Raw genomic sequence first — 19,967 nt, forward strand, 5'->3', positions numbered from 1 at the left:
GGTGTTTTTCAACTCATCCATTCATTTCACAAATGCTTGTTAAGAACTTAAAACATCATAAGTGCAAAAAAATACAACAGCCATAGAAAGTTTTCAAGAAGGATGTAACATAATCACAACAGCTAGAGTATTGACTGGGGCACAGGGACAGGCACGCTGTTGACTTAAGAAGCCATAGGGCTGGGCTCTGGTCTTGCCCCTTGATTGTTTGTGCTCCTTGGGTGAGTCAAGCTGTCCAGCTTCTTCTATAAAACTGAGTAATACCAGTGTTGTACAGATGGGAAATTTCAGTAAAGTTTTCCGATAAAGGTTATACATATAACATATATAATTGTATGTTATAAAGCTATAGTTAGAATATATACACAATGTCCAGCACATAAAAGTTAGTTACTATTTGTAGCTCTTATTGTTGGAAAACCCAGTGCAAGACAGTTCTGGGTGCCCTGAAACTGTGTCTCTATCCTAACAAGATAAGATTCTGTTCTAACAACCACTGACTTTTTTATGCCCCTCCTGGCCACATGTTTAGATTGAATGAATACGGTTCATTATTACCAATGGAGGCGAACTTACTCTGGTTTGCCTGGGGCTTTCTGGATTTCAGCCCTGGAATTCCCATGTCACAGGAAACAACTCAGTCCCAGACAAGCCAGGACACCAGGACACGTGCAATTACCTGAATTCCAAAATTGCCCACATCAAAGCCATTACTACGTATCCCACCTTCATGGCTACCCTAGATTTGTTTAGATCAAGATAGCGTGGTTATGCTTTGTGGTCCCCAAAATGCATTCTTACAACTCTCCCTAAGGACCCACTATGACAGGTTTTGTGGAAGAAATCAAAGATCTTCAATTATAATCTAGAAGAAGACATAAGACATCGATCTGATATAAAGTATCTAGTAGGTGTCACCATAAATGATAAGTGACAGAGCCTTAATCCCATCCCATCAGTGATGAGTTAAATCATTTACACAATAGGGGTGGGGTACCACCTCCCCTCATTCACCCTGTCTCCTTTATGTACCTCCATCGACATTCCACTTCCAGGAAGCCTTTCATCAACAATCTCTAGTATCCAGAAGATAACTTTTGCCCTATGTTATACAGGGGCTAGTTGTGTATTTGCTGTTTTTTGGGTTTTTTTTAATCTGTTCCCTGAGATAATGTGGGACACATCCTTTTTCTCTTGCAGAACTTCTCCATCTTCTGTTTTATCTTCTACGTTAAAGCATATAGCAAACTGTCCTGGTTTCTCCTTTTCTTTTCTCTCTTTCATATCATTGGAGGCCAGTTTTAATGCCAGTTAATTTAAGTCAGAGCTCTCCCAAAGCTTTGCACACGTTAATTAAGGAAAACAGCACCCTTAGGAAGCAAGGATGAGGGTTCCCATCGCCTCATCTCGCAGGTAAAAATTGCAAACACACAAAGCTCAAATGGCATTCACACCTGCCCATCGTTCCAGGACTGCCATCATTTGCATCATCGTGTATCATGAGATTGGTGGCCTGGCAGCCCGCAGGGCTATGGCTCCACTTTCCAGAAAATAAAATGGACTGAGAGATTAAGACAGTGTTAGAACCCTGTTAAATACTCCGCTCATTATTTACTGGCCTATAGGGTTTCCCATTTTTCTTTATTTTTCTCACCACCCCCTCCCCATGGAAAAATCACTGAGTGAGTGATTTACTTAATGAAAAATCAAAGATATGGCAAGACAAGGCTGTGCTTATTCTTATTACTGGGGCCAAGACACTTATTTCGGACCAAGTTGACTTTTGTTTGGTGTGATTCCCTTACAGACCCGGGGCCATGGGTCTCAGAAGCTGGTCTGTGGCCCCACAGCCTCTGAATCAGCTGGATACAGTGATCAAAAATATAGCTTCTAGGGGAGTTCCCATCATGGCTCAGCAGAAACGAATCTGACTAGGAATCATTAGGTTGCGGGTTTGATCCTGGCCTTGCTCAGTGGGTTAAGCATCCAGCATTGTCATGAGCTGTGGTGTAGGTCACAGATGTGGCTTGGATTCCGTGTTGCTATGGCTGTGGTGTAGTCCAGCAGCTACAGCTCTGATTTGACCCCTAGCCTGGGAACCTCCATATGCTGTGGGTGCAGCCCTAAAAAAAAAAAAAAAAAAAAAAAAAAAAAAAAAAAAAAAAAAAAAAGACGACGACAACAGCAAATATATTTAGTTTCTAGTCCTCATCCCAAATATACCTCAGTATTTTGGGGAGTGGGTCCAGAAGTCTGTTATTTTGATTTCAAAGTTTATCTGGTATGTTTGAAAACCAGATTCGTGTTTCATGAAATGCTATCTGTGTTCACACTGTATGTTTATATTTTGCAGTGAAAGAACTTTGTCAACTGAAATGGCAATATTTTTTAAGGACTCCACCACGCTTGAGTTTGACTAATTATTAGAGAAATGCAAATCAAGACAACGGTGAGATATCACCTGACACCAGTCAGAATGGCCATCATCAAAAAGTAATAAATGCTGGAGAGGATGTGGAGAAAAGGGACACCTCCTCCTCTGTTGGCAGAAATGGAAATTGGTGCAGCCACTATGGGAAACAGTATGGAAGTTACTTAAAAATTTAAAAATACAGTTACCCTATGATATAGCAATCCTACTCTTGGGTATATATCTGGAAAAGAGAAAATCTTTAATTTGAAAAGAAACACGAACCTCCTTGTTCATTACAGCAGTACTTACAATAGCCAGGACGTGGAAGAACCTGTGTCCACCGACATATGAATGGATAAAAAAGGTGCAGTACATATCTGCAATGGACTATTAATCAGTCATAAAAAGGGTTAAGCAATGCCATTTGCAGCAACTTGGATAGACCTAGAAATTATCATATTAAGTGAAGTAAGTCAGAAAGAGAAAGACAAATACCATAGGATCCCTTATATATATAGAAGCTAAAGAAAGATACAAATAACTCATTTAAAAAAAAATAGAAACAGACTCATAGATACAGAAAACTAAATACAGTTACCAAAAGGGAAGATAAACTGGGAACTGGCGATTAGCAGATACACACTACTGCATATAAAATACATAACCACAGGGAACTAGACTGTATTATTCTATGTCCTGCCATAACCTACCATGGAAAAGAATCTGAAAAAGAAAAAAATATGTATATATACATAAACCTATGTATGTATCTGAATCACTTTGCTATATACCTGAAACTAACACAACATTGCAAATCAACTATACGTCGATAAAAACAAAACAAAACCACTTGAGTCAGAGAATTTACTAACCTGGAAGACAATTGCTTCTGCCCTCCCCCATTATAAACTGCAACCCAGACCATCTGTCAAAAACAACAGAACGGAACACGGGGCTGAGGTCCCCTTGGTTTGGATGCCTGGGTGTCTGAAACCTTCTGAGTGGGAGCAACTTCAGTTCAGCTTTGCTTCTCCAGCTTCCACCGGCCACGCGGCTCTGGCTGGCTTCCCTACCCTGTCATATTCAGAACCTGCAAACTCTGAAAGCCTGAGTTTATTCCAATGCCTCCAAACAGGCCCTCTGAGGGTAAATAAACAGTGGCGTTTGTATTCCTTGTTAGACTCGGAAGGAACCTCAAATAGGATCCATTTATGCAGGAAGAGACAGAACCAGAGAGGAGAAGCAAGGTACCTCCTATTGTACAGTGGAACCAGGGACCTGAGAGAATTAGAAGCTCCTCCCCACTTCTTCATCCTCCGCCCCTTACAGGACAGCGTGCTGCCTCTCTCTGCTCCACATAGAAGCCTCCGAGCCCGTCTCCTCCCGCCATCCTCGGCGTTAACTTTTCTGTGTGGTCACCCCTAATACATGCATTATTTTCTGAAAGATGTACAAGAGCTGCCATCACCCCAATGGCGAAATGCTATTAAAAGATGATCTAGCTTCATTTCTGGAAGCTAGAAAATAAATATAAATAAGGCACGGCCACTTCTTCCTATCACCCCGCAGAGGCTCCTGGATGATTCCTAGGATGCTGACCACCGTCTCTTGGAGACCTCTGCATCAGAGGGAATGTGTCATGCAAAGTGGTGTGTGGTCCCTCGGGAGAGCTCACACAAGCCATTTTTTCCCCTTTTTTGTGGCTCTGGCTAACCTAGGCTTTCTTTTTTTTTTTTAAGTTTTACTGAAGTAGTAAATTTGATTTACAATGTTGACACATAAGTAATCTCTAACTGATGGTTGCTGGCCTACTACACTGAACCATTTCAAAAATACGACAGTCCAAGAAACTGTTTCAAAGTCTTACTCTTTGCCTTCTTATCCAGTCCCTTGGTGGACACAAAGGACTTAGCCTGTAGCTGGTCTCCATTGTCCAAGGTGACCAATTGTCCCCAAGCCGGCCCTGATAGCTGGGGGATAATGAAAGACTTGCAGCAAAAGTGAGATTTTGTCTCACTATTTAAACTGCTACTCGACTGTGTTTTTTCGCATTTGGTTTTTGCTTTTCAGGGATGTACCTTCAGCACATGGAAGTTCCCAGGCTAAGGGTTGAATCGGAGCTGTAGCTCTTGGTCTACACCATAGCTACAGCAACATAGGATCCGAGCCTTGTCTGCAACCTACACCAGAGCTCACAGCAATGCCGGATCCATAACCCACTGAACGAGGCCATGGATCGAACACCTGTCCTCATGGGTACTAGTCCAGTTGGTTAACTGCTGAGCCACGAGAGGAACTCCTCTACTGTGTTTTTAAGAGTATCATCCGTTGTACGTGGAATGACACCTTTCCAGTGTGTCACAGCGAGGGCTCCGGCTCCAGAAGGCTTCCTGGGAAACCTGGGTGAACTGCCCTGTCATCTGCTCTTCAGAGGGGCGTAGTGGAGGCAAAGCTGGGGTGGCCCGACTCGGGTTCGCTGCTCTTTCTTCCCTAGGACTGAGCCGCCTTCCACTCTGACACCTGTTTGCTCGACATGGGGGCCTCTTTCTCACTCACAAGGCTTGGCTACCCCCACGTCCCCCCAGAACCCTGTCACGGAGCTTTCTAATCCAGGTTTCGGATCCTTGGGCACATGTTTTAGGAAGCTCCCACCAGGCTGCAGCACCAGGTCCTGGGCACAGAGGCCGCCACGAGGCAGGAGGGTCCCTGCCCACCCCAGGACGGTGGTCGAGGCGGTGCCCTTGCCTTGCTGAGCTCCTTTGTGAGCCAAGGACCCTCTTGAGCCCTGACAACCACCTGGGCCTGAGCTCGGGGATGCACAGGGTCTCCAGGCTGCAGAGCTGGGCTTCCCGTGGACATACCTTGTCCCTTCCGGTGCAGCTCCGTGTCGAGGGGGTGACCACTCGGAGCATCCAGAAGGGACAGGTGGGGGAAGGCTCGGGATCCTGGGCTAGGCCCTGAGGGCATCAAGGATGCTCCTTGACAACTAAAATATGAAATGTCCCCAGGAGCCCCCATCTCCCTCAAACAGCCCCTCCCCCACTCCTCCATCCCATCAGTGTCACTCTGACCAAGCGAAAAGTCAGTTTACAGACTCTGCCTTTTCTTTTCCCGACTCCTCTCTCCTCCCCTTAATCCACTCAGAACAACATCCCTTTTCCTCTTCTGCTCGTCTGGGATCCATCCCCCAGCCCCTCATCCTCTGAGGTCACCTGCTCCCTCTCAGCTCAGGGTCCCAGGCCATGGCATCCCAGCTTGTCGCCTGCCTTGCTGGGGTGACTGTCCAGCAGCCCACACCCCACCAGGTCCTGTTCACTTTACTTCCCGCTACACTTGCCGGGAAAGGCCTTCTCTCCCCCCAACCCCCACCCCCAAGGCCCTCAGCGGCTTTAAGATGCAGTCCCAAGGCCTTTCTCAACAAGCCTTTGTAACCAGCCTCATCTGCTCAGGTCTCTGGATGATACAGACCCGGGCAGAAAGCTGAGATCTGTGTCTCCATGGCAGGCAGGCTCCACCCAGGCCTCTGCCCAGGGCCCGCTGGGGTGCTCCAGGCTTTTACCCCCTCAAAACAAAGGCTCGCCACTTGTATCAGCTCCTGCCAGTCCTTGGACCTTGGACCGAAAATCCTTCTTTTTATTTATAAAGCACTGGTAAGTGAAAAGGGTTTAGGCAAAAGTGCTTCTTCTCCAACTTTCTGCTTTTGATTTCATTTTATGTTGAGTAGATATATTTAAGACAAGATTTCACACTTCCAGAGTTCCCTCATGGTGCAGCAGGTTAAGGATCCAGCCTCGTCACTGCAGCAGCTCGAGGCACTGCTGTGGCATGGGTTTGATCCCTGGCCAGGGAACTTCCACACCCCACAAGCATGGCCAAAAAAAAAAAAAAAAAAAAAAAAAATTCACACTCACCCTAGTTGTATAGGTCACATAGAAACATGATTTTTTGATGACGGTGTCTCTGTTATCATCCTCGGTTTATGTAATGGGATGGGACACAGCGAGACAGTCAGGATCCCCTGAGCAGAGCTGTTTATCATCACATAAAGTGATCAGAGTTTTGAGCTATTTGTTAGTTGTTCATAGATTCCTAGATTCCGTATGAATCTGTCTCCTCCTTTTCCCCCTCCCTTCCCCCCTCCTGCTTCACTGCTGCTTCATTAGGTCCCGTTTCCACGCCTCTAAATGTGTGGCTTTTGGGTTACAACATCGTAGTTTGATCTACAAGGGGCACAGTAGGAATGGACAGCATTTGGAGACCCCTGCATTTCGAGATGCCGTCCACTGAGGCCCATGGCCCTAAGGTGGCTGCGGGGAAGGCTGTGCTGAGGGACAGGTCACCCAGGAGAGCTGCTTCTTGGCAAAGGGGTCGTCACACGCTTGGAGGGATGACGATGAACCAGGGACCTTGCGACCTGAAGAGGAAGTGTTCTACAAATGCGAAGTGGTTCTAAATCATTCTGGGATACAAGCAAGCTTTTCTTAAACAACACTAACATCTCAACGGGTAAATGCAATGTCCTCTTTGTGACTGTGGAAAGGTTTGACATTTCTTTCTTTCCCATTCCTCAAAACGTTCTTTTTTCTTTTGTGCACTTTACTAAATTCTACCTATTTTCCAATGTTCAACACATTACCCTCACGCTTTAATGGTTTAAACAGTTTTTAGTTGTCCTTACTGGGTTAAAAGACACACAGCCCCACTCAAATAATCCCAAAGAAATCGGGGTTGAGTATGGTTTTGGTGTGGCCACATTTATGAGAAAATCTGAGTAAGTGCCACTTACTCAACCGGGAACTGTGGTTGGCAATGATTTGGCAGCTGCTCAAGGATTCTGGCTCCAGCCATCACGTCTAGGTCTAGGTCCCAAATGGAAGCGAGAAGCATCTGCAGAATGGCCCATGTCCACTTAGTACGCGTCCTGGAGGCCTCACTGAGCAACCCCCACCAACGAGGTCACAGCTCACCGCTCCACTAAAGAAACTACCTTTTCAGCAGGTCACACTGTGACTCACACCAAAGTGAGATTTTTTTAGTAAAGAAAAGTGGCCCAGTGACTATGGGGTAGGCTTCCAGCAGCCACGGATTTCCATAGTAACCCCTGAACTGGGGCCAGAAAGCTGCCGGGGAGCTTCCCTGCAGACTCACGGGATCCCCTCTTTCAGCAGCTGCGTGATCATCCTTCGGGATTTCTCTACTTCCCACGTCTTCTCCCAGATGTCCCTTTGTTTCTGACCACATTTCAGTCGGTGATGCCTGCTCCAGCCCTAAGTGTCCCACGTCCTCTGCTCACATTCTGCAGAGAATGAGGCCAATCGGTGTGCTTTTCACACCCAAATCTGGGAGGGCAGTTGATTAGTTCAGCCTTATTCATGAGAGAGACCAAATGCGTTCCAGGTGAGACACCAGCCTCCCAGGCATAAGCTGTCACTTAGATTGGGGGCTGCTGGGGAGTTCCTGTCATGGCTCAGCCATAAGGAGTCCAGCTAGTATTCATGAGGATGTGGGTTCAATCCCTGGCCTTCCTCAGTAGGTTAAGGATCTGGCTTGCTGTGAGCAGTGGTGTTGGCTGGCAGCTGCAGCTCTGATTCTGCCCCTAGCCTGGGAACTTCCATATGCCGCAGGTGTAGCCCTTAAAAGGAAAAAATAAAAAATAGATTGCAGGCCACTAGGCCCAGTTAGCCCCAGTCAGGGCCACTGAGAAGAATGTGGTTATTTTCTACAGCTGCAAAGGGAAGGCAATAGACCTGGCCAAATGGGACACCAATGACATGTAAACTCCAGCTAAATACACACTGGCGACTATTTCAAGAGACACCAAAAGGGCCAGTCTTGTCTCTCCTCATTTTTCTCAGATCTCCTCATGTGCTGCCTACAAAGCTGAGATCCAGCTTTCTGTCTGATCCTGGGAAAAACATCTGTCGCTCTGCAGTTCAGCCCCATCAGATGACAAGATACAGCAACAGTGAGCTGTCCTGCCCTGGCCTTCTTCCAAGCCCACCAGCCTCACAAGATCTATGTGTACCCCATTCTCAGTGAAGTCACGTGAGCTTCAACCGATGTCAAAATCAGGATTCAGCTATGTCACGCTCACCGAGCTACACATATCACAAAAGTATTGACTTCCAGGGAGAACTGGTGCATCTTCCAATGAGAATCTTGTCATCCGTCTTTGGGGAAAGACATCCTGGCCAGGTATACTATTTTCATTGCACTTTATAGATGAGCCGGCGCTGGAGCAGCATCCATCCCTCTTCCTCTCACTCCCAGGATGACTGCGAGAAGAGCCAGGTCCACGTTTCACATTTTACCTTTTCCTACCAGTGATACTTTAGCCATAGATGCCTCTTCAGTACATTTAACTACCAAAGTTTTAAAATATATATTTTTATGAAACCCATATCATTGAAAGGCGAGACATATAACAAAATAGAAAGAATCCCAAACACATTCAGGACTCTTTAGGGTTTTTTTTGTTTGTTTGTTTTGCTTTTTAGGGCCACACCTGCAGCATATGAAAGTTCCTAGGCTAAGGTCAAATCAGAGTTGCCACTGCAGGTCTACACCACAGCTCACGGCAACGGCAATGGCAGATCCCAACCCACTGGGTGAGGCCAGGGATGGAACCTGCATCCTTATGGATACCAGCCGGGTTCTTAGCCCCCTGAACCACAGAGGGAACTCTGGAACACTTTAGTGTTAATGGCAAGGCAAGTTTTCTGCCAGGTGTATGTACACAAGGTCTCATTTCTTGTTTCCTTCAAAATATAAATCAAAATAAAATGTCATCAAGTGAAAGACATCCTATGATATTCATGAATGAAGATAAAACATTGACTGTATCATATAATGATGGCAGCTCTGTGATCTGTCCTTTGGTTTGTATCGAAAATCAGCATAACTAAGACCCTAAGCCTGGTTGTGTTAACTGTGCACGTGAAAATTTCTTAATGCAACACAAACGTTTCTACAAAACCAAATTTAATATTCAGCAAACACTCACCGTGGAAACACATCTTTTAAGAACTCTGATCATAATTCCATGGATCACCTACAGGCTTCCATAAAAGTATTTTATATCAAGAATCTCAATACAGAATGATTCCTATGTCAAAATACATTTACACTATAAATTGTTATAGAAAAAAAAAAAAAGACACAGAGAAATGGAGTTCGCTGGTATTGAATTCAACAGCAATTCAACAACTGTCCCTGATATTTTTCCTCCATTTTCTACTTCAAGCATTTCTGACAAAATATGTTCATCTACCCTTCTGTATTTGTCTGTGCTTTTTACCCCGCCGGCCAGTTGACGCATGCTTCTTCCAATTGTCAGCAGCTCTCAATCCCGCCCGGAGCATTTCTGGGGGGAGTTACTGTTCCCCAGGCTGACACCCCATACTTTCCAAACCCGGCCATGGTATTGGGGGTGACACTTTGGGAATGGGACAGTGGGTATCAAATGCAAAACTGGGAGGAAAAAAAGTCACGTGAAAACCACAGGTGCAGATCGATCACACACTTTTATTAGAGTCTTTTGAACAAATGTATTCCTCGGTGAAAAAGCTCTTGCAAAAGAGACATCGGGGTGTCCTATTTTCAACCCTGAGCAATAACACTGCATACCAAGGGGGCTGGGGCAAGGAGCTGATCCCACTGAAGTACAAGCACAGCCACGGATATGCTCTATGTGATCAGGTTTTTACAAAAAAATACATAGTTTTCAATAAATAATGCTTAATTTTACAACTTTGATACAGCAATGTCATACACTGTTTTAACACACGAAACTCTGCATGCTAGTCTACAGAAGACGAAACTTTGCCATGCATTGTCTCTCCCCCTAGTGCTACCGGACACACGTCATCCTCCAGCGCAGGCCTGGGGAGCGAGCGGTCCCTGCTTCCCAGCCTTCAGTCACGCGCTGGCATGCAAACTCTACAAAAGGTCCCCCCACAGACCACTCAGACTTCTACACAAAAGGGCTTCTTTCCTGCTCCCAAACCTGGAGTGGCTCTGAAAATACAGACTTGGACAGCATCATGCTGGAACTGCTCTGGCGTCAGGTGGCTCTGTCCTGGTGGCTTTTGGGAAGCCCTGTGGGCTGCCATCCCCAACCGGAAAAGCAGCGCCCCCCCCCTTCTAAAACAGTCCATTCAAAAAAAGGTGTCACGGAACAAATGCCAAAGACTCTTAAACCCACAACATATGTACAAGAGTAAAAATAGACAAAATGGGAAAGTCATGGTAATGGCATATAACGTTTCTCCCTCTGGGATTCAGTGGATGGGGCATTGTGTTTCTGAACACAAGCTGGATAAGAAAAATGTGGTAGGGGGCCCTTGGTCACTACCTATTTGATCAAAATTCTTTACCTGGCATATGAGCATCATTATTTCCAGCTGCTCTTTCTTAAGATTAAGAGCGAATGGACTCGGTCTAATAAAATAAGGTAAGCTTCAAAAATTTGCTTCAAGGACCCTAAAGGCTTTTTTCAAACACATTTTCGGTTTTGTCATATTGCTTCATCCTGTCATTTTCACAGCAGAGAAAATCCAGGTCTGCGTGTCTACGTCAAAGAAGTTTGATCAAACCTTTGAGAAGCCCCCGTGTCTGCCCCTCTGCGTTGTCTCCGTTCACCGATCGCTCACACCAAACCACATCTCAGCTTGACCCTATTGCTCTTAGTGGTTTGTTTTCTCTACAGAGCAGTGATCTGTTTGCGACAGAAGTTCCCGAGTCACGGAAAACAGTCCTATCTGTGCACTGGCAGAGGTATTGAATCTTTTCAGAGTATCTCTACCCAAGAAAATTATTACTTTTATACATGGAACATTAAGAACGTATGTTTCCCTTTGTAAGCCATTTTATACTTTCTGCACGTTTGTGCTTTTACTGAGTATAAAAATAGGTCTCCTTTAAAATTCTAAGTTCACTAAAAAACTACTTGTTTGTGAAATTCTCTTAAAAACTCACTGCATCCACATGGAGTAGATAAAACTAATTAGGCAGATATAGGTAGCATTAAACAAAATAACCGCAGTGGGGAAAAAAAAAAAAAAAAAGATGTGTTAGGATGGAAGAAAAAAAGCAAAGAGCAAAGCAAATTGAAAGAGAGCTGACGTTAATGAATTGTGTTTAATCTTTATTGTGATTGAAAGCGGGGGCTCCACAGAAAAGGGGGAAAAATATGGTAGAGTAAACCCAATAAATGAACAGTGAGAAAGAACCGATAATGAAAAGAAGCCAGATCTCCGAAAAGCATGTGAAAGAGTCATCCTACAGAGATGGATACTTTGGGGGAGGATGAATTCCTGTGTTGGATACGTAAGGCCGACTCTTGGTAACCTCACAGGCCTAGGCTATACAAAGGGTATTTGAAACCGACATTCCTAATGGAAATTTTATAAAATTTGGCCCTTACAATAACTGAGAAATATCCTGAAAAAATCTTCCCTGAAGCTGTAATAAAGAAAGTTTCTTCTCTACTGATAAAATTGACAACTTAGTAAACTATTTTCGCTGGTCATCCTACATAAGAAAAAAGCACAAATATATTTGCCTCAGAAATCTGTTAAAAGCAGGGGACCACACAGTACGAAGTATAAAGAGTCTAAAAATGGGAGAGCCCAAGAAAACCTCTCTCCGAAGTGTCCACAAGGATACATATGCCCATTAGAAGAAAAATAATATACATATTATTCAGCATATCTGAGAATAAAAAAGTTAGGATTGATATATTTATATTGAATGACTACTTTAAAATAGAGCAACTTATGTGCCCGATTTCTCAGATTCCTTGGGCAAGTCCTTTCAATTCTGAAGAGAAAAACAAATGTAAATTTCTCCAACTCTACCAATATCAAATGATTTTGGTTTCAACTCCCAGAGAGTCTTTTTCTTTCTCAAAAAAACAGCGAAATCTTCCTGACTGCTCGATGCATGCATATTTAAATCACTTCCCCTTGATTACCATTAAAAAGAAACATCTCTGCCCAAGATGTTTTTAATGATTTTTTCCAGCTAAAAGATAATCTTTCTACAAATAATTTGCCCTGTGGCTGTAGTCATTCACAACATATGTAGTATTTGCAAAAGCACACTTGAAATACACTGCCTTCCTTAGCATTACATATATATATATATAATTTTTTTTTTAATAAAAGGGATGCGTATCAGAGTGTAGAACTGGAAGAGTATTTCCACAGTTTAGAGAATTAATAAGAGAATGCTGGTTCAAGTTCTTCAAGATGGAAATCTTAGCAAAATGCCATAGTAAGTCTGTGAACTAGTTATAAACAGCAGGATACCGCCCCCCCCCAACTAGGCTGCAGCGCACTCAGCGCCCCTCCCCCCACGTTACCATTTACAAATATTCTGTCAAGGCTTAGTTAAAAATAAGACTTACTTAAGAGACCAAAAAAATGCAATTAAACTTTTATTGAAGACTATCCAGTGGCAAGAATACCTTGTGTATTATATTATGTTTTAGACATTCATAAAGAATTCATTAAGAATGATTTTCACAATGCATTCATCAAAACAGCCTTAAATATTGTTAAAAGCGCATTCAAGCGCCTGTCCTGAGTTCTAACAGGTTTTCATTTTTAGATCGCCGATCATCTATTTTTCTCTTCTTTTACTATCAAGAACTTAGGCTACACAGCTTTTTAAAATTTTCGTCAAGACTATTTCCATTCTGAAGCCCAATTATTACACGTTACTAATTCACTTAAAGTTTCTACCTCACCACAGAAAATGTCCGATTCATCTATGATTGAAACATAAAATACATGCAACGTTTTCAGATTTTCAAAATACATAGACTCAGTCTTATAAATGGGTGTGTGTTTTCAACAAGTTTTAGAACTGCAGCAGAGGGCCGCCACGTAAAATCACCAGCACAGAGAAGTTTCAATTGTAAACCGCTGGTTCAATTATTCGTGGCTAAAATAAATGTCCCACCCATGAATACATCAGTCTATCATTTGGGGAAGAAAAAAAAAAAAAAAAAAAAAAGGTAAACAATTCCAGAAATCCAGTTCTATATTGAGAACCTGTTAGCACCATCAGCCCTTTCTCTTCCCAAGTGTACTACTGAACTCTGATGGTTCCTGGAAACGAAACAGCCACAGAAATCTGTCCATCCGCAGCCGGAGCTGGCCAGCTGCGCACCCAGGGGTGGGGGCTGGGGCGGAGGCCCCCCGCCGCCGAGGGGAGCGAGGCTCCCGGGAGGCTGAGCAGAGAGCGCGGGGGCAAGAAGCAGGGGAGGGTGGGAGGCCAGGCAGGAAGGAGGCAGAGGCCCCGTGGGCCTAGCAGCGCCCAGCAGTGTGTGGACGCTTCCATTTGGTCTCGCCAAATCTCGGGCTCAAATTGGAGACCAAACCTTGGGAAATCATTCGTGTCTGTCAAGATGAGAATCGTGGTGATTTTGCACCGGGTTTCAATTAGCCACTGAAAACGTCCCCCACTGCGGGCGCCTCAGCTCGAGAGGTAGAGCGAGACCGCCGGCGCTCTGGGCCCGGCGCGGCCTCCCCGCGGCCTCCCTGCCTCCCTCGGCGCGGACCCCAGGGAAGGAGCGGCAGAAGGCACCGACAGGGAGCCGAGGCAGCGGCACGCGTGCGGGCCGCGCTCGCCAGCCGGGGCCTGCCGCGGGGGCTCGGAGACGCAGGCCCGGATCTGAAAAAAGGAAAACTGGGGAGAAGAGGGTGGACTGGCCGGGCAAACGGTCCCCAGCGAGTCCCCAAGTTGGCACAGGAGAACCAGCAAGCCAAACCACCTTGCTGGAGGCGGCCCGCCCGGAGGCAGGTTCCGGAGCGGCCAAGAGCCAGCTTCTCCCTCCCGCCCCGCTGCCCGGCGGCTCCCCTCCCTACCCAGCGGCCTCGGGGCGCCGGCGCGACAGTGCCCGCGCGCCTCCGGGCCCCAGGGTGGGGTACGCCGAGGCGCACGCGGCGGCTGGGCGAAGAGGGCAAGGCGTGCGCGGGTCCCGGGGCTGCGGGGCTCAGTCCCCTGTGTCCCTGGCCGCCGCCCAGGCTTCTTCGATTCCGCCCGCCCCCTCCTGCGGCTCTGCCCGCACGGACAGGCTAGTGGCCGCGGCTCCAGGCGCACAGGAGCCATGCCAAGTTCCTCCCGCTGCCCTAGGCCAACCCTCCGTGCCTTCCTTCCCCAGCCTCGGACCCGCCAGGCCCCGCGCTCCCGCCGCCAAGGGAGCAGCGAAAGAGACTGTCACCGACCACCATTCCCCTGCGCCGGTCACCGCTCGAGGTCAGGAACTGTGGCCGCGCTTCCCATCAGCATGCACCTCTGCGCACGGGCAAAGATGCAGCCTCCAAAAAAAAAAAAAAAAAAAAAAAAAAAATTCAAAACTGTAAACGGTTGTCCCCACCCTTTCGAAAGAGGGAGAGCGGCGGGAATCCGAGCGCTCTCCGCGCTGGCCACCCAACGGCGGCTGTCACCGCGACGCGCAGCCCCGACGCAGCTCCTGGCAGAGAACGCAGACCCCGCGAGCTCTGGACACTGACCGCGCGCTGGAAACCGGGTCCTCGCCAAGCCCGCCCCTCCCGGCTAGCTCCCCGAGCTTCTCCGCGCCGCCCGCCCGCTAGGGTGGGTGGGGAGAGGAGGGAGGGAGTCGAGGAGGAGGAGGAGGAGGTGAGAAAGGAAATGGGGGTTTGGGGGCGGGAGGAGAGGAAAGGCTGAGAGAAAGCATCCTCCACCCCGGTTTTTAATAACCAGCCACCGAAGGAAGAGAAAAAAGAAGTGGGCCTGCCAAGTGAGCACTTCCAGCCTAAGCCCCCTAAACGTGGAATTCTCTTCTGCCACCTCCCACCCGCGCACACAACGGCCTCGTCACTGAATGCGCTGCGACAACAGAACCGCCAGTATGACTTCCATACAGACTATGGGCGATGTGAGTTTCTATCAGTTCCAGCTGATTTATTAAAATTGTCAAGATACAGACTTCCAGCACAAAAAAAAAAAAAAAAAAAAAAAAAAAACAGGCAATGATGTCGACAGTGCATTGAGTCTGCTTTGCCACCATTTGCTACAAAATATGCAGATGGTCTGTATTTTATTTAGATTATATTGCACAAAATGAGAAACTTTTTAAACTATGTGCCTTTTTTTTTCCTTTTTGCTAAAAATCGAGAATCCAGTTTCAAACCTTCCATCTGGGGCCCCATCCACATATCACAGCGTATGAGATACATAGTCCTACTATAGTACAGTACATATACAATCTTTAAACTAAGATAACAGCTCTGAGGTCTATATCACCATTTTCAATAAATCTTTACCTACAAATATTGAACAAATCTCTACTATAGCTGTACAAAAAAAAGTTTGCTTTTTTTTTTTTTTAAACCACAAGGCCTTTAGATGCAAGGATTATTTTAAAATTTTAATCCTTTTTAAAACCAGGACATAACGTACCAACATACTTGCATGCTAAAAAACAGAGGAAAAAAAGAAATCAAAAGGGAAGAAGTGCCTGAAAGTCTTACTGAAAAAACACAGCAAGAATGTTCCCTTTTCACTGTACAAAAATACGCCTGAAAATATATTAATTTTTAAAAAAGACTGAGGTCTGTTATGTATCAAAAATGTTTCAATACCTTTTGTACTGAGGTCTAGGCTGTCTGGTATTCAATCAAGGAGGTATAAGGGAACGAGTTACAAAAAAAAAGTTGGCAAGTAGAAATCACATTTGTAAAACCATAAACAATTTGATCTGAAAAGTAAACTCTGATCTTAAGTCAGTTCACAGTTTTTTTTTTTTTTTTGTAAGCGTTTGTACAGTCTGCATTTTTTCAAGCTCCCTGCAGTTTTGTTAAGAATCGGATGCATAGAAGACATCAGTTTTCTCCCTCCAAAAAATAAAATAAAATAAAAAATTTGCCATGGTCCCTTTTTTTGTTTCTGTTTGTTTGTTGTTTTTTTTTTGTCTGTTTTTTTAAAAATCACCAGTTCTTTAAGATCGCTTAAGAAAAAAACCCCAAAAATCTCCAACCAACTCCCTAGCGTTAACAGTTGTGCTGCCAAAGGGTCGATCCTCTGCAGACGTCTTCCAGACTTCAAAGACCAACAAGCTTCCAACAGCGCCTTCCGGAGCGGGTCCTCCCTCCCCTCCCCCGCCCTGTCCCCTCCGCCTTTGTTGCCATCGCGAATTTCAGGAAAAAGAAATCGTAATTACAAAAACACATTTGAGGGGGAAAAAAAAAAAATCACAACTCCAGACTAGGTATGCAACTACCTTGAGACACGATAAAGGAGGGGGGGGACAAAAAAAGGACAGGAAAAAATGTTTTAAAACTACTCATTTCACTTTAACTCCACCAAAATTTTCATCTTTTTCAATTTCTTTGTGTCACGACATCATATCAATATCAGCATCTTCTCTCCCCCTCCACCCTACCACCACCACCATCGACACCACCACCACCATCGCTATCATCAGCATCATCACGACCACCTTCCTCCCAAGGAACCCTGCTCTGCACCCGCCGAGAGAAAGAGCGAGAAGCGGGGCGCCTCTCTCAATACGTGAACACCAAGTCGGAGAAGTTCGCCTCCAGCCAGTCCCCCGCGATCATCTCGCTCAGCTCCGGCGTGCAGTAGTCGGGGAATTCGAAGTGGGAGCCCAGGCTGCCCTCGCTGAACGAATCCAAATCCTTATCCACCAGAGACAAGGACAGGTTCCCCGCCGCCGCGCCGCCCCCCAGCTGCTGCTCGCTGGCGCTGTGCGCGCTTTGGGAGAAATTCAAGCTCAGGTCGAACATCAGGTCGTCGGCGTCCTCACCGCCGCTGCTGCTGCTGCTGCTGCTGCCGCTGGACGAGGAGGACGAGGAGGTGGAGACAGAGCGCGAGGACGCGGGCGAGAGCGCGGGCTGCGCCAGCGGCGGCGGGTGCTGCTTGGTGATGTTCTTGAAGCTGTAGTAGAGGCGGCTGCCGCCCCCGGCGCCTGAGGTCGCGCCGGCCCGCACCTCGTCGTAGAGGCTCGCGCCCTCGGGGGACTCGGCCGAGCTGCTCAGCGTGGGGCTGGCGGGCACTTTGGCGACGTTGTAGCGTCTCAGCAGCTGCGGCGGCTGCTGCCCGGGAGGCTGCAGGAGCTGCGGGTGCGGCGGCTCCTCGTCCTCCTCGTCCGCCTCCTGCTTGATCCGCAGCTGCAGCTCGTCCTCGTCCTCGTCGTCCTCGTCGTCCTCATCCAGGAACACGCACTTGACCGTCTTGCCCGCGCCGCCGCCGCCCGCCCCGCTCACGCGCAAGCTGCCGAGCACGTAGTCGTCGCCCGCGCCGCCGTAGTCCCCCGGCTGGGCCGCCTTGCCCGCGCCCGCCTTGGCGCCGCCGGCCGCGGGGGCCGCGGGGGCCTTGAGCTTGCCGCATTTCTTGCTCGAGCCCTTGGAGGTCTTGGCGCCGCCCGCGCCGCCGCCCGCGCCCCCGCTGCCGCCGCCCGCCGCGTTCTTCTCGGGGCTCTGGCTGGCGCTGGGCTTGGCCGAGGGGTCCATTTTGGGCTTTTTCCGGGGCCGGTACTTGTAGTCGGGGTAGTCGGCCATGTGCTTGAGCCGCAGCCGCTCCGCCTCCCGGATGAACGGGATCTTCTCGCTGTCCTTCAGCATTTTCCACCGCTTGCCCAGCCTCTTGGAGATCTCAGCGTTATGCATGTCCGGAGACTGTTCCATGATCTTCCTGCGCTCGATCTTGGACCACACCATGAACGCGTTCATCGGCCTCTTGATATGGCCCGACGCCGTCTTGCACCAGTCCGGGTCGCTCTCGTCCAGGGCCACCGGGCTGCAAGCCATGAATTCACCCTCCTCCGTGTCCAGCGCCTCCCGGGGCAGGTTGCTCTCCGCTTCCAAGCTCTCGGCCTGCTGCACCATGATCCGCTTTGGGGCTGGGCGCTCCAACCCGGGCCGCTCGGTCTCGTGCGGAACTCCCCCTCCCCCTCTCGCCCCTCCACCTTCCCGGGCAAGTTGCAAAGTCCTCGGCACCCCGCGTCTGCGGCTCCCCCCCTCCCCCCCGCCCCCCCTTCCAGGCTGCACACAGCGGCTACGGCGGCTTCGGCGGCGACGGCCGCCCGCGCGCGGGGAGCTGCAGCCCCGACCGGAGAGGCGGCGGCGGCGGCGGCGGCGGCGGCGGCGGCGGTGGCGGCGGCGGCGGTGGCGGTCGAAGCAGCCCGGGACCCCTCTCTCCGGCTCGTGGCTCCCGCCGCGAGCGCCGAACCCCGAGCACTCCCAGGCGCGCGCGCTCCTTCTGCAAAAAGTTGAGGGCTCTCTCCCAACTAGTTATCAGGGTGTCATATGGGTGACATCACTCCCCGGCCCAGCCAATGGCTGGGGGCCGGCTCCGCCCATCTCCCTTTATTAACTCCCCGGCCCCTCCCCCTTCCCCCGCCCTCGGGGCTGCTTTGCAAAGATGGGGGGTGGGGGAGAAGGAGGAGGCATGTCTAGAAATATGTTATTTTTAAAAAATCCGCTTGTGTGCACAGATGCGCCTCTCCTCGGGATGCTCGGGAGCCGCGCACCGGCCCGCGGCGCGCTGAGCTGGCGCGCGCGGGGCCAGCCGGGCTGGTCCTGGCGCCGGAGCCAGCCCAGAACCAGGTCCCGGGAGAGGCCCAGCGCCCCTTTGTGCCGGGTGCCCGTGAGGCCCGTCGGTGAGAGCAGATGAGGCGCGCACACTTCCCGCGCGCGCACGCTCGGGCACGCGCACGGGCTAAGAGGGCGGGTGCAGCCCGGCCCGCCCGCCTGGGCGCAGCTGCTCCCCGGAGCGCCCCCGGGGGCTCAGCCGCTCCCCCGCGCCGCGCATCTCCGGAGTCGGCTCCGGGAGCCGGGCGGACGGAAGGTGGCGCTTTAACACAACAACCTTCCTGGGGCACGTGGACTCTTTCCTCCTCTTCCCTTTCTCCTTTTCTCTAAGGCAAAGATATGCTTTCAAAGCTCGAGAGGCTGTATTTCCCCCTTCCCCGTTCGCATATTCTGTTTTGTCCTTTTTCTCCGTCTGTTTTCCCTCCTCCACGGTGTTTGGAGACGCCGCGGCGTGGGTTTGGCTGCGCCCTGTGCCCGCGGGCCCCGCCCCTGTCGGAGGCCGGAGTAACGGTCTTTGGGGTTCGGCTGGGGCCAGGTCCTCGTCTTCAATCTAACCACCCAGGCTGGTTCTAAACCGGGTCCTGGACCTGAGAGGTTCCACACAGCCCCGCCCCTGCGTCACTCCCCCCCCCCGCCCCCGTCCCTTCCCGTCTCCTCCCTCCAGCTCCCCCACTCCTTCCCGGGCCTCCTCTTCCTCTTTGTCCCCTCCCCCTGTCGCGGTCACCAGCGTCCTCCAGAGCAGCCTGGTCCTGAAATCTAGCGAGGAGCTAGCCTGCCTTCTGGGTCACTCGCTATTGTAGCAGAACAACTTGGGCCAAAAAGAAAACAAGGAGCACCCCAAGTCTGGAGTCGAAATATTTCCCTCCGACAAAGGTGGGACCGACTGCTCTAAGAACATGGACACGGTGCGCACCCGAGCTGATGGAAAACCCGTGCCCCATGGGTCTCGCTCTGCTACTTCCAGATCTGTT

At 49.0% G+C, this 19,967-nt stretch overlaps 1 protein-coding gene across 1 annotated transcript; it reads right to left on the bottom strand.

Annotated features, from left to right (window-relative positions):
- On the bottom strand, positions 15,532–18,662 carry SOX11 (SRY-box 11). The gene has a single exon (XM_003354937.4). The coding sequence runs from the start codon at positions 18,289–18,291 to the stop codon at positions 16,948–16,950; it is 1,344 nt and encodes a 447-aa protein (XP_003354985.1). The 5' UTR covers positions 18,292–18,662; the 3' UTR covers positions 15,532–16,947.

This window comes from Sus scrofa, chromosome 3, assembly GCF_000003025.6.
Source record: "Sus scrofa isolate TJ Tabasco breed Duroc chromosome 3, Sscrofa11.1, whole genome shotgun sequence".
Lineage (NCBI taxonomy): Eukaryota > Metazoa > Chordata > Mammalia > Artiodactyla > Suidae > Sus > Sus scrofa.